The sequence below is a fragment of the Xenopus laevis genome, chromosome 7L, assembly GCF_017654675.1.
Source record: "Xenopus laevis strain J_2021 chromosome 7L, Xenopus_laevis_v10.1, whole genome shotgun sequence".
In the NCBI taxonomy this organism is placed as follows: domain Eukaryota; kingdom Metazoa; phylum Chordata; class Amphibia; order Anura; family Pipidae; genus Xenopus; species Xenopus laevis.
In genome coordinates, this window is record NC_054383.1 from 133,805,611 (window position 1) to 133,819,568 (window position 13,958).

At 39.8% G+C, this 13,958-nt stretch overlaps 1 protein-coding gene across 4 annotated transcripts in view; it reads right to left on the reverse strand.

Moving 5' to 3' along the window:
- Positions 1 to 301: 301 nt before the first annotated feature.
- LOC121395679 overlaps positions 302 to 13,958 on the reverse strand; it is a 32,994-nt gene continuing 19,337 nt past the window's right edge. For 2 of the 4 annotated variants that reach the window (XM_041569804.1, XM_041569805.1), the window contains 6 exons: positions 10,236 to 10,298; positions 7,615 to 7,680; positions 7,114 to 7,386; positions 6,273 to 6,402; positions 6,168 to 6,197; positions 302 to 2,270 (listed from right to left, as the gene is read on the reverse strand). In XM_041569804.1, the coding sequence (XP_041425738.1) occupies positions 2,054 to 2,270; positions 6,168 to 6,197; positions 6,273 to 6,402; positions 7,114 to 7,386; positions 7,615 to 7,680; positions 10,236 to 10,278 (759 nt within the window). In that variant the 5' untranslated portion in view covers positions 10,279 to 10,298 and the 3' untranslated portion in view covers positions 302 to 2,053. The remainder of the gene's footprint in view (positions 2,271 to 6,167; positions 6,198 to 6,272; positions 6,403 to 7,113; positions 7,387 to 7,614; positions 7,681 to 10,235; positions 10,299 to 13,958) is intronic. The other 2 variants (XM_041569806.1, XM_041569807.1) reach the window with 1 other exon arrangement.

Genomic DNA, 13,958 nt, shown 5'->3' on the forward strand with positions numbered 1-13,958 from the left:
CCGCGAAAATTCGCGTCCAAAAATTCGCCGGCGTCAAAAATTTTTTTTTCGAAAAACGGCCGCCGGCGTCGAAAAAACGGGCGCCGGCGTCAAAAACGGGCGCCGGCGTCAAAAACGAGACGCCGGCGCCGTTTCGCAAATTTTTCGCCGTTTCGCGAATTTCGCGCGAAATTCGCAAATTTTTCGGTGAAGCGAAACGGCGCAAATTCGCCCATCACTACTCTTCTGCCTACCCCTAGTTCTGGCTCTGCAACTGCTGCATAAAGACACAATTAAGAGAGACATAGTCCTGAGAGGGGGATATTGATGATTACATTTATTATTTCAGAAACCGTACATGACAATTAGAAAGATTATTTCTGCAAGAAAGCTCATATAAAATGTCCATTTTTTGTCATAGCTTCCCTGTAAAGGGCATCTTGCCCATCATAATAATGATACATCGCTATATTGCAACTCTACAATTAACCTTTAATGATTATTACAGTGGTATATAACCAAGGAGTAAGGAAAGAGACTGAAGATTATGAGCTAGAGAAACATAAGGAGAGATACAATAAAGGATTAGTAGATTCATTCTTTATCAGGACTCATTAGTAATGTGATCCTTCATATAGAATGATGTATATGAGACCCTTCAAATAGTTTTTTGTATAATGTATTTATTGCATACACATTAATAATGTCTGCAGATTGTGAAGTTATTTATAAATATAATTACTATTAAATGTATTGTCTATCTGCCCCATTAATTCCTATCCTACTGTAACGACTCATGCCACTGCAACATTGTAATGTTACTCAGCTCTCCTACGGTCAGGACTTCAATTCCAACAATTCTCTGCTTGGTTTGTAATTGACAGACCTCAGAGGAAGAACAATTACAGAGATGTGCAAAGCAGTGTGGGAATTGGAGTCTTGAGCAGAAAAAAACCCGATTTCCAATGCACTGTAGTTAGGCAAACTGAAGGATCGAAGTTAACCATCTGGATGGTGTTTCTCCGCGGAGCAATAATGATGGAATTAAGCAAGGGGCCCTGTGAATAAAGTCTAGCAAGAGAGAAGTTGGATCCTACGTTCAAGTGCTCCACAAGTACAAAACCGCGAGCATCCTGCAGTTCCATTAAGAAATATGAGCTTATTACTCCACCTGGATGGTGTTTCTCTGCGGAGCAATAATGATGGAATTAAGTTAAGTCCCACTTTGAGCAAGGGGCCCTGTGAATAAAGTCTAGCAAGAGAGAAGTTGGATCCTACGTTCAAGTGCTCCACAAGTACAAAACGGTGAGCATCCTGCAGTTCCATTAAGAAATATGAGCTTATTACTCCAGGTGGGCAATTCCACCACATTAGTGACCTAAGTACCTAGACTGATGGAAAAGGGGCCTTCTTGTAGGTCATTGCAGAAACTGGAATGTGAGTACTAGAACCCAAGAGCTAAATTGTGTTCTTTGTTCCAGGTTCTGGCTCTATGGTGGTATCTGAATTTGAATTTGCATGTGCAATAAATAGTTATTTTACATTCTTATCATGTTTTCAGAACCCAAGATCACATTTTTGCACCACTATCTTCTTCATAAGTTGAAGGCTCATCCATGTCAGGAATGTAACTGGTGATCTGCCTGGAATAAACCGTGAGGAGCATTTGGTAACTAAAGTTGGGTTATAAATAGCTATGAGAAAATAAGTGTAAACCTCATGTATAGAGTAAAATATCCCTTTAACACTGTGAAGGAAGATAAGCATGTCATGAGGAGATACTCATTATTTCAGCAGACAGTCATTTATACCCTTGACTCGAGTGTCCAGAAATAATTCATGAAGCCTCAGTCCAGATCACGTTAATCAATGCTACCCTTCCTGAATTCAAGGCACATTATGAGAATTGTGATGCGGGAGCTGTATTTTTTTTTGACAAAAATACATGAAAGTGCATCATTCAGGCAGGTTTTAAAGAGAAGAAAAGGCAAAGTCATTGGCTGGCACTGACATCAGTTTAGGATATAATACATGTGCCATACACTCATTTGCCAGACAAGGTGAGAGTTCCAGGTCACTGTTCCAGAACATATGGATCTTCTCTTGTGGTCAAGTACAAGAATTCTGTCTCACACGTTGTCTCCATTTTGTCCCTCAGGGGTTCTAGTTCCTCTTCTGTGTTTTTATGCTTGCCGTGTTGGGAGTTGCCCTCTGCAGAGATCAGCGCCTCATTAACTTCATCAGGTCCACTTTTCATGTCCCTGTTTTCGGCATTCATATTTGACTGATGCCTTGAGCAATGGAAAGAGAAATGAGAAAACAGTAGACATACAGCAGATCACTTCCACTAGTCTATTTCTTAAACGGTCATTATAAATCCCTGTTTTCCTTAAAACAGGGGACTAACTATGCTTGGATAGATTCATGGTATCTCCCTGTAGACTCCTGCATCGGATCATGCATCCAAGGGTATGCACAGAATATTCTCAAATCGGTTGGGGTTTTAAGCAAAAAGACTCCCAATGTCACTTCCAGTTCCAGTTTTTGGCAGGGTGTAAAAAGTTAATACCTTTCAGGTAGGGTCGGATAGGACTCTATCTCCCTATACAGACATTGAGCAACCTAAGAGGGCTGTTTTTTCTATGGTAGCTCTCTAGAAAGGCTAGACGGAACCATAGGGAGTCTAGCCTGCTAAATTGTGCTAAGTATAGGGTGACCTAATTGGAAAAAGATCTGACTTCAGAAGCTCATCCCATGCAGATTGCACAGAAGAGAAGGGGGAACCAAGTAAGAGGAAAACTGAAAGCATCCACAGTAGCACAACATTTAGGGATGCGCCGAATCCAGGATTCGGTTCCGGATTCGGCTAGGATTCAGCGTTTTTGCAGCAGGATTCGGATTCGGGCGAATCCTTCTGTCCGGCCAAACCAAATCCGAATCCTAATTTGCATATGCAAATTACGGGCAGAGAGGGAAATCGCGTGACTAAAAAATGTTTTCCCCTTCCTACCCCTTATTTGCATATGCAAATTAAGATTCGGATGCGGTCCGGTATTCGGACGAATCCTTGACGAAGGATTCAGGGGTTCGGCCGAATCCAAAATAGTGAATTCTGTGCATCCCAAACAACATTACAAAAAATTCCATTCAATAGATCCGTCTAAAGTTAAAGTATGGGCACTGGAAAAAATGAATTTGGGAATCAGAAAAGGAAATTTGGAACGAACCCTATTAAAAAGAGAAAGTTATTGGATATTCAAAATGAATACCGTATCTCCAAACGGTATTAATGAAAACAACCTTTTTTACAGCATTCATTTAAACAATTCATATATCAGAATAATAGCATTTTATAAATATTTCATATATTGGGACATCCACCTACGAAACCCAAATGCAAAAGATTTATAATGGTATAGGCTTATATTTTAGCAAATAGTAAATCTAAATACCGATTGACTAGTGATGGGCGAATTTGGGGCGTTCGTGAAACCCCGAAAAATTTGTGAAATGGCGCTGGTGTCTCGTTTTGTTTAGGCCGGCTAATTTTCGCGGTGGTTTCACAAATTTATTTGGCGGCGGCGAATCGCGGGAATTCACCGCAAATTCACGCCTGGCAAATAAATTCGCCCATCACTACGTATAAGATACCACAGGTATGAACTCCCAATCAATTGAAAACTGTAATGGAATGTATGTATTAGATTAAAAAACCCTATTTCATAGTATAATTGAGAAAATTAATTTTTATGATATAATTAATGATTTAGTAACAATATGACCCTACTGCCCTTTTAAATTCTAAAATAATTAAATAAAGGTTAGATTTTTATCACGGTGTGTTTTTAAATCTTATAAAGAACCACCAGAACTGTTATAATAAATAATGTGCGAAAAAAAGTGAAATTCCCTTCAGAATGAGTATAACAAATATATAGAGGAGAGTTAGAATCTAAGTCCGCACTTCTCACGAGATTTGAGAGCAAAATGGACGAGAGTAGAATCTAGCTCAACTACGTAAGATTGCGCAATGACACGGACGCACTCTACAAAGATTATAAATATTCGGCGCCCATGATAGCACACATTGCCGATGAAAAAGCTATCGGCGAATTGCTCGTCGGCTTCTACTTTTTATATAAACGGTTTATACCATTTTTAGCCAATACCTTAGGGGGGTTTTTTAAATCATTTTTCTGGAAAGCAAAATTGGTGCTCCTTTGGTGCTCTGGCTCAAGAGACTTCATCTTAATTCTTCCAATCTGTTTTCGCTATAAGTGCTCTGGGATTTGTGGTTTTATAGGAAGTTAGCTCTTAATACAAGTTAGACAAAATCATTTTGAGACCATAGTCCCAGAAGCACTGACTAGGGATGTCGCGGACTGTTCTGCGGCGAACTTGTTCGCGCGAACATCGGCTGTTCGCGTCCGCCGCAAGTTCGCGAACGTCGCGCGACGTTCGCCAATAGGCGTTCGCGTCAAAATCGTTCGACCATTCGGTCGCTAAAATCGAACGATTAAAATCCTTCGATCGTTCGAATCGAACGATTTTCAGATGTTCGAAGTTCGCGAACTGTTCGCGAACTGTTCGCATTTTTTGCCGGTGTTCGCGAACGCCGTTCGCGAACGCATTATCGGCGGTTCGCTACATCCCTAGCAGTGACTTCTCCCACTTTGTGGGGTCCCGTAGTTAGCCAAAGACAAGTTCGATTACACGGGACTTCTCCACCTGCCTAATTTTCCTTTTCTTACTTCTCTTATGAAATCTGAGCATTTGGACTATTTTTTAATTGGATGAATTTGATAATCCAACTTTTGGCAATTTAGCACTCTATTAATTAATTTTTTAACTATTTAACTACTTTACTTATTTCTAAACGACATTAAGCACTGGCAATTAATTCTTAATGAATTATATATAATTATTTCTAAATCTGTTTATGAGCTAAGCACTAATTCAGCACAGAGTCACTTTATTCATTTTTGGTATCTTTAATTAATTAATTTAAGCCTTAACAGAGGTTAACCAACCAATTTAATTTATTAAATACACTGGGGCTTTATATTTGTATATAACTATTAGTAAGGAACGCTAAAGGAGCAAATTGGTTTAAGTGTTTAACACAATACATGAATATTAGTGTAAGAAACCTACCCTGGTGGTCTAGTGGGCAGCGGGGTCCATGATGTGTCCTTGGTGTGGGCGGCGCTGCGCCGCTCCTGTCCTCCCCTTGCCGGCACCATCTTGGATTCCTAGGGCGTGCGCGGCGCACCTGCGCGTCTCTTAAAGGCTCAGGCACGCTGGTGTGATTGCACCAGTGCGAATTTGCACACGTTTTGTCGCAAATTGGGACCCTATTTAAGGCCCATTCAGACCTGTAGCCAGTGCCCGTTATAGGATCATATCCTGTGGTTTCCTGAGCCTTGTGCTACCTGTTCCTGAATTTGCTATCCTGACTGTTCTTCCCATGTTTGACCCTGCCTGTTCCTGACTATTCTGACCTCTGTATCCTGATCCTGCCTGTTTATTGACTACCGAGCCTGCCTGATCCTGTTTGCCTGATTACCCGGTTTTGACCCTTTGCCTGCCTAACGACTACTCCTTCTGCCTGATCCAGTCTGTCTGATTACCTGGTTTTGACCCCTTGACCTGCCTGACGATTCTGTTATCTGCCTGACCTGACCCGGCCTGTCCTGTTTCCATTTCCACCAGACGCCTTGTCCTTTACCTTCTGCCCAAAGACTCTTGCTATCCGGTCGTGCCCCTTTGCCAGCCAGAACACCTCGCCTTGTACCCCTCGTTAAGTCCAGATGGCACCCAAGTAAGCTGAGGGCTCCTCCCAAAGCCCAAAGGTGGTCACACTACTGGTGAAGCCAAGCCGAGACCAGGGTACTTGGCACTTGTTCTGGTATTGGGTGCCGGCCGTGACAATTAGGAGGGGATAATGATTACCCTCTGATTGGTAATAAGTCATTTTAGAAAAATTTGGGTCATTTTGGACTCATCCTTTGTCCTTTTTGTTTAGGTGACTAAGAAGGGAAATCTATTTCTCCTCTCTATAATTCTGAATGTACTGACACAAGTCAGATCCCTTTCACGGTCATTTCAAAATATCTGTGTACAGATCTGTTTTCCTTCTAAATCAGTTCCTTCAGTGAGGAATTCTTATCCAGATTCTCAATACTCACTGTAGACAGATGAACTGTGGAGCTTTCCACCTAAAAAACAGAATATACCCATCAATTCCAGATCTAAGCAGGTCTCTCCTAGTCAGCAGAATGAGCTGAACTTACCTTCTATAGATTATGTACGCGACTACGAAAATAACTATTGAGATGAGAACAATCGCTCCTATCACCAGCCACATGGAACTGTAATTGGAAGTGGTTGGGATGGGATTCTCAGATTTATTTTGGCAAAAACCTGAAATTGAAAAACAAAAAACAAAAGTTATAGTCTACTGAATTGATTCATTTTTTCTTTGGGTTGTTGGGAATTGGGAATCGATTCAGATTACAGAAGTGAAGGGGTGTCCACTAAAACAAGGCACTTTTCAGGCAACCACTGACTGGCTTAATTTACAATAAACATGTTCTTTGATAATGCTCCAGGACAAATTCATCCAAATAAAGAAAAGTATTTCACTGGCTTTTCTTTTTCTACTCCTCAACTCTCTCAGCTGCATCGCTTCCTGGTTCCTACCACTTGTACAGAGAACTTATTCCAACACCTCCATTGGCCTTCTGGGCCTGAGTGAACACAGCCCCTATGTATTGTCCACATCTGTTCTCTCTCATTCTGGAAGACTTACCTTCTCTTCAAGGTTTTTCTTATTGCTATTACTGGACAAAATGAACCCACAATCCCTGCGCCCCCGATCTGTTTTATCCCTTTACCTATTTTGGGTCACTTTGGACCTCAGTAGACTTGAAAAGCCAGGGGCAAAGTTGTATCTAGTTCACAGCTGGTACCCATGTGACCAAATATTGCCTTCCCAAACCAAAATGTCACCCTCTGTTCATTGCTGTACTTGTATTTGGATGAATAAACCTAATCACCGATTGGTTGTTGTGGTTTAATGTCTAGTTATTATAGGTATTGTTTTAGGCTTTTCTTGGTTATGGCTTCACTTACCTGCAAATATGGCCTCCACCGACTTCCCCACCTTCCCAGCCCCGTATTCCAGATAAAAAGTCTTATATTCCACGTCCGTTGTTTCCAGGAGCAAAGAAGTGTCGTTGATCAGAGTCACGTGGGAGGAATTAGTGCAAGTTTCTTTATGTTCAGGGAACTTCATCTGGAAATGGCAGTATTCTGTTGTGGTCCCTATTTTGATGGAGAGATGTTGGTTCAACAGGTGTTCCCCATTGGTAGAGAATCGGTACTGCCGGCAGCTGTTGGCAAAGGCTGGAGGAGGCAGAGGAAAATTTAGAAAATGAGTCCAGAGTTGGGATATTTTTGAAATCAACAATAAACAAGGGGCTATTCAGTTCTCTCCAATCACATGATTCTATCTCAGTGTCAGTCCACTCTATAAAATTATTAATGTGGCTATAAATGTGAATTATTTGGGACATGTACACGTGTTCACCAAGTCAAATTGACCAATATCTGATGTGTGTGACTAGAACTGACCTAATGTGGTTTCTCTGTTCCACGATATTTTGCCCCATTCCTTTTCATTTTCCAGCAGTTCATTTGCTGGGAGGTTAAAGGCAGAAATCAGGAGTGAATAATAAATCAGGGCATCTGTTATGACTATAGCATATTATTTTTACTAGTATTCCACCAATGGCTGACAATTGTCCTTCCCTAGTACGGATGGAACCCAGTCTATGAGCCAAACATGGAACACAGTTTCACGAGTTATTGTATGAGATTCAAAAACAATTCAGCAAGATTCTCCCTAATGGGCCTGTGTGGTTAGATTGACCTGCCCTGAATGCAAGAGGGGTTATTTATCAAAATCAGTCACAATATGACCTAATTTATTATTAAAAAAAAGCTGGGATAATCAGATCAGGGACAAACTCAATAATAGTTTTTTTCCCTAATCGTACAAATTTCTCTGGCTTTTTCCCGAAAAGCGTGCATTTTTCAGATTTTTGCCCAAAAAGTCCAAAATAGTCAGATTTTCTGGCTAATTCCAGCGCAGACCACAGAAATTCCAAATAGGATAGGGACCCCTCCCATTGATTTATAAACAACCTCGGCAGGTCTGAGATGTCGAATGTTCAGATTCAGACTTTTTCCATTCTCAGGGTTTAATAAATCTAGAAAAGTTCGAGGTTTTTTTTTTACCATTAAATAAATTCGGATTTTATAGTTAAAAAAACATGATGTTTTTGGCATTCGGACTTTAATAAATAACCCCCCAAATGGTATCACTGCCCCTACAAGCACCAGAACTTCTTCTTTATCGCAGTATCCTATAATTGTAATGCAACACTCCTACATAAACATTGTATAACTGATCTATATTTGTCATTTCAAAACATCACCAAGGGGCTTATGTAATAAAAGGCGTTATGTTTGCCCAGGTGCAGTTACCCATAGCAACCAATCAGAAGGTAGAATTTACCAGTTAACTGTTTAAAAGCAAAGATCCTATTGGCTGCTATGGGTCACTGCTCCTGGGAAAACTTGGTGCCTTTTATTGCATATGGGGGAAAGTCTCTTGCTCTCAAACCATATACCCAGCATGAGTTGCCTGATTTATCAGAGTCTATAAAGTTCCTCCTGCATGTTATAGTAAGTGAACAAGTCTCCTCTACTCAAACTGAACTCACCACTACTCTCTAGTCTTCCCAAGCAGGTAATGCTCTCACTTGGGTCACTACCCCACTAATATTGATGGGCGATTAAATTCACGGCAAATTTCCAAGTGTTGCCGCCGACAAATACATTAGCGAAACCCCCCACATAAATTTGCCGGGGGAACGAAAAAATTAGCACAGCCAAAAAGTCGTTTGCGTCAAAAATCAGTGCACGTCGGCATTATTCGGACGCCCGTTGACTTTAACACCAGTGGAAAATTGATGCAAGCGACTTTTTGGACGCGCGTCCAAAATCAACGTGGGCGTCAATTTTTCGAGTTTCACAAAATTTTCGCAAATCTTTTGCTGTTTCGCAAATTTCGCAAATTTTTTGGAGAAGCGAAACAGGAGAGATTTACCCATCACTACCCACTAGCATCATCATTAGGGCAATAGCTGGTCTTTCTGATGAGCCTCACTGTATCTGACCACTCAGATGAGACTTTAGAGAAGGGGTGTCCAACCTGCGGCCCCCAGGATGGATACGAGTGCGACCCAGCTTGAACTTCTGCCAATCCAGGAAACGTCATGTTTCAATGTGACGCACAGAGAGCGTATGTACGCGGTCGCTAATTGTGTGCATTTGTGCTTTCAATTTTACATGGGGTGTGCGGTGTGTGGCTTCCTAGAGCAGGAAAAACGGTTAACAAGTGAGCGTTCAGTTACTTACAAAGACAGGTAGTCATTCTTCAGCGCCATCGCCCGCTATGCTAGGGATATATGCAGCGCCTACATTGGTGTATACAGTATATAGTGGTAGCAGGTATAGAAACACGTTATTGTTACAGTTCAGCAACAGGCGTGTTGTACAGAGACCTCTCTCCTTCTCTATAGATGAAATAAGGCAACACTCACTGTACTGAAAATAGTGTGGTTTGTGCTACTGCCACAAAAAAGTTATCTATGGTGCCACTCAACATAAATATTAAATAATTAAAGATAATATAATACGAAGGGTACAAAATGTATTGAGAAACCTTATCATATTATGTATTGTAAGCTTTACTATTTTTTTTGTTTCAGTATTTGGTCTCTTTCCTTATAGATAATTTCATGTGCAATGGTTTTTTCATTTATATATATAATTTTTTATTTGTTTATTTTTTGTTTAATTTTTGAGGTGTATCTCTTTTTGTTGTTTTTTTGTTGTTTAAGATATACATTCCATGCTCCCGCCACTAGGTGGAACTTCACTTATTGTGTGAAATGGTAACATGTGTCTGTAATTTTGTGATTGGTCACAGCCCCTATATAACAGATGCACAGGGGTGTGTCATTTAGCCTATGAGTAAGTGCCCCTGTAGGCACGAAACGCGTTAGGTCTTCATGTCCTAATAAATTTTTTACTTTTTATATTTGTTTCTTTATTTTCGGAGACCCTCACATCTTTTGGATACAACACTCACTGTACCCCCAGTTTTAGGGAAACGTTATACTTACACAATGCTGCGCTGACCAGAAGAGTCACAATTGACAATGACATCTGAAGCTTTATACTTGGACCTGCGGCAAGAACAAAGGGGCGGTTCACCTTAAAGTTACATAGTTACATAGTTACATAGTTAAATTGGGTTGAAATACATCCATACACACACCCCTCCCTACTTTTAATTAAATTCTATATACCCATACCTATATTAACTATAGAGTTTAGTATCACAATAGCCTTTGTATTATGTCTGTCCAAGAAATCATCCAAGTCCCTCTTATAGTTATTAACTGAATCATCACCCGGCAGTGCATTCCCCAACCTCACTGTCCTCACTGTGATGAACCCCCTACTCTGTTCCTTTAAATGAAACTTCTTTTCTTCTAGTCTAAAGGGGAGACCTCTGGTACGTGATTCTCTTTATGGGTAAAAAGGTCCCCTGCTATTTGTCTATAATGTCCTCTAATGTACTTGTAAAGTCTAATCATGTCCCCTCGCAAGCGCCTTTTTTCCAGAGAAAACAACCCCAACCTTGACAGTCTCCCCTCATAATTTAACTCTTCCCTCCCTCTAACCAGTTTAGTTGCACTTAGTCTCTGCACTCTCTCCAGCTCATTTATATCCCTCTTAAGGACTGGAGTCCAAAACTGCCCCCATACTCCAGATGAGGCCTCACCAGGGACCTATAAAGAGACACAATTATGTTTCATCCCTTGAGTTAATTCCCTTTTTTATACAAGAACTTTATTTGGTTTAGTAGCCACAGAATGACACTGCCCAGAATTAGACAACTTATTATCTACAAAGACCCCAAGATCCTTCTCATTTAAGGAAACTCCCAACACACTGCCATTTAGTGTATAACTTGCATTTATATTATTTTTGCCAAAGTGCATAACCTTTAATATCTTATAGAATGACTAGTTCTAAGCAACTTTTCAATTGGTCTTCATTATTTATTTGTTATAGATTTTTAATTATTTGCCTTCTTCCTCTGACTCTTTCCAGCTTTCATATAGAGGGTCGCTGACCCCATCTAAAAAACAAATGCTCTGTACTTGATAAAGGGCCTTGCCCGAAACATGTAGTGTGCTGTTCACTACCCCAATAAAGATACACTTGCAGACTCAGCTTGCTGCCGTGGACTTCCTGCAATTACCTCCTTTCTATCACATTGTTCTTTTTATTGCTCATCTTTCTATTCAGGCCTCTCCTATTCATATTCCAGTCTCTTATTCAAATCAGTGCATGGTTGCTAGGGTAATTTGGACCTTAGCAACCAGGTTTCTGAAATTAAGGCTACAAATGCATTGTTATTGTTACTTTTTATTACTCATCCTATTCATATTCCAGTCTCTTATTCACATTAATGCTTGGTTGCTAGGGGAATTTGGACCTTAGCAACCAGATTTCTGAAATTAAGGCTACAAATGTATTGTTATTGCTACTTTTTATTACTCATCCTATTCATATTCCAGTCTCTTATTCACATTAATGCTTGGTTGCTAGGGGAATTTGGACCAGGTGAAGCAATATGTAAGTGTGGGGGCTGCGGCTGGAATGGGGGGGTGGAGGGTACTTTGTTGCTGGGGGGGGCCAGGGGGTGGTTTGGATTTTATTAGTAACAACAATTCTTTTTGAATTTTTAAAATAGAGCATGAGGTTGAGCTATTGGGGGAGTGATGTCACAATAACAACTTCATTTTAAATGTTGGAAAAAACCAAAGAGATGGCAATTGATTTTAGAAAGAAAACCAGAGCTCACCCCCCATTATGCATCGAAGGTACGACTGTTCATATAGTGGGAAATGTGAAGTTCTTAGGGGTGAATTTGTCAGATGATCTTTCATGGAACTTGAATATTGCCTCTATTACAGCTATGGGATCCGTTATCTGGAAACCTATTATCCAGAAAGCTCTGAATTACAGAAAGGCCAACGCCCATAGACTCCATTTTATTCAAATAATCCACATTTTTAAAACAGATTTCCTTTTTCTGTGTAATAATAAAACAGTAGCTTGTACTTGATCCCAACTAAGATATAATTAATCCTTATTGGAAGCAAAACCAGCCTATTGGGTTTATTTAATGCTTATATGATTTTCTAGTAGATTTATCCGGAAAACCCCAGGTCCGGAGCATTCTGGATAACAGGTCCCATACCTGTACAAAAAAAGCAAACCAATGCCTATATTTCTTCCAGAAGTTAAATAACACCAGTTTCCCAGCTTCAATTATCACATATTTTTATTGTGGCACAATAAGTGTTATAGGAAATTCCCTTTTGCCCGTTTCATAACTTTATAGAGACGTTATCTGACGTGTGAATGTGTCATGTGCTGTTTTCCTTTATTCATCTGCCAGAAGATTTCATTGTATTAGAACAACTGTGAGATACCAAAACGGGTTTTTTTTCCCTCAAGCCTCTCTTCTCTTCATATTCCAGTCTCTTATTCAAATCAATGCATGGTTGCTAGGGGAATTTGGACCCTAGCAACCAGATAGCTGAAATTACAAACTGGAGAGCTGCTGAATAAAAAGCTAAATGACTCAAAAACTACAAATAATAAAAAACGAGAACCAATTGCAAATTGTCTCAGAATATCCCTCTCCGCATCCTACTAACAGTTCATTTAAAGGTGAACAACCCTTTTAAAATGATTAAAAGAATAAATGAATACATTGAAATGATATTAATGTTGTTTTGCACATAAATGCACATTTTTACTAAACATTTAGAGGCACATTTACTAAGGGTCGAATATTGTTGGTTAATTAACCCTCGATATTCGACCATCGAAGTAAAATCCTTCGACTTCGAATATCGAAGTCGAAGGATTTACCGCGAATGCTGCGATCGAACGAAAAATCGATTCGGAAGAATTTTAATCCATCGATCGAAGGATTTTCCTTGATCAGAAGAAGCTAACCAAACATATGGGGATGGTCCCCATAGGCTAGCATTGAAGCTCGTTTAAAGTGGCGAAATATGTAGTCGAAGTTTTTTTAAAGAGACAGTACTTCGACTATCGAATGGTTGAATAGTCAAACGATTTTTAGTTCGAATCGTTCGATTTGAAGTCATAGTCGAAGGTCAAAGTAACCAATTCGATGGTCGAAGTACCCAAAAAAAAACTTCGAAATTCGACGTTTTTTTACTTCGATTCCTTCACTCGAGCTTAGTAAATGTGCCCCTTAGTATGGGCAAAAGATATCGTGAGAATATAAATATTGGTATGAATGTGCGCATTGTTTGGATAAAATTGGGATAAATAATTATTACCACAATGTGCACAGGTCACTTTGGAGTTTTTATAGTTCATTATTGGAAAATGATCGTTAACCCAACATGGACAAGTCACTTGGATACGTATTGGGTGACAGACTACAGGTGAAGCAAGAGCGCGGGACAAATATGAATGTTACTTTGAGATAAAACGATTTATTATGGGAAATAGATTTTTTTAGTTCCCTGAAAATAAAAAAAATTCACAGTAGTAGATAGAGGTCATATATTCATGGCAAAACGTAGAAATTAATTATTGCCAAGCACTCTATTTATTGAGATCTTTTTAATTATATTTTTATATCTTGCACCTGTAGGCGGGGCCCAGGTGAGACAGAAGGTCAATACGCAGTAACAAGTATATACTATATGGCTGTATTGCCAATAAAGTTTTCTTGATTCTTGAACCTATTAAAGGGGTGGTTCATCTTTGAGTTAACTTTCAGT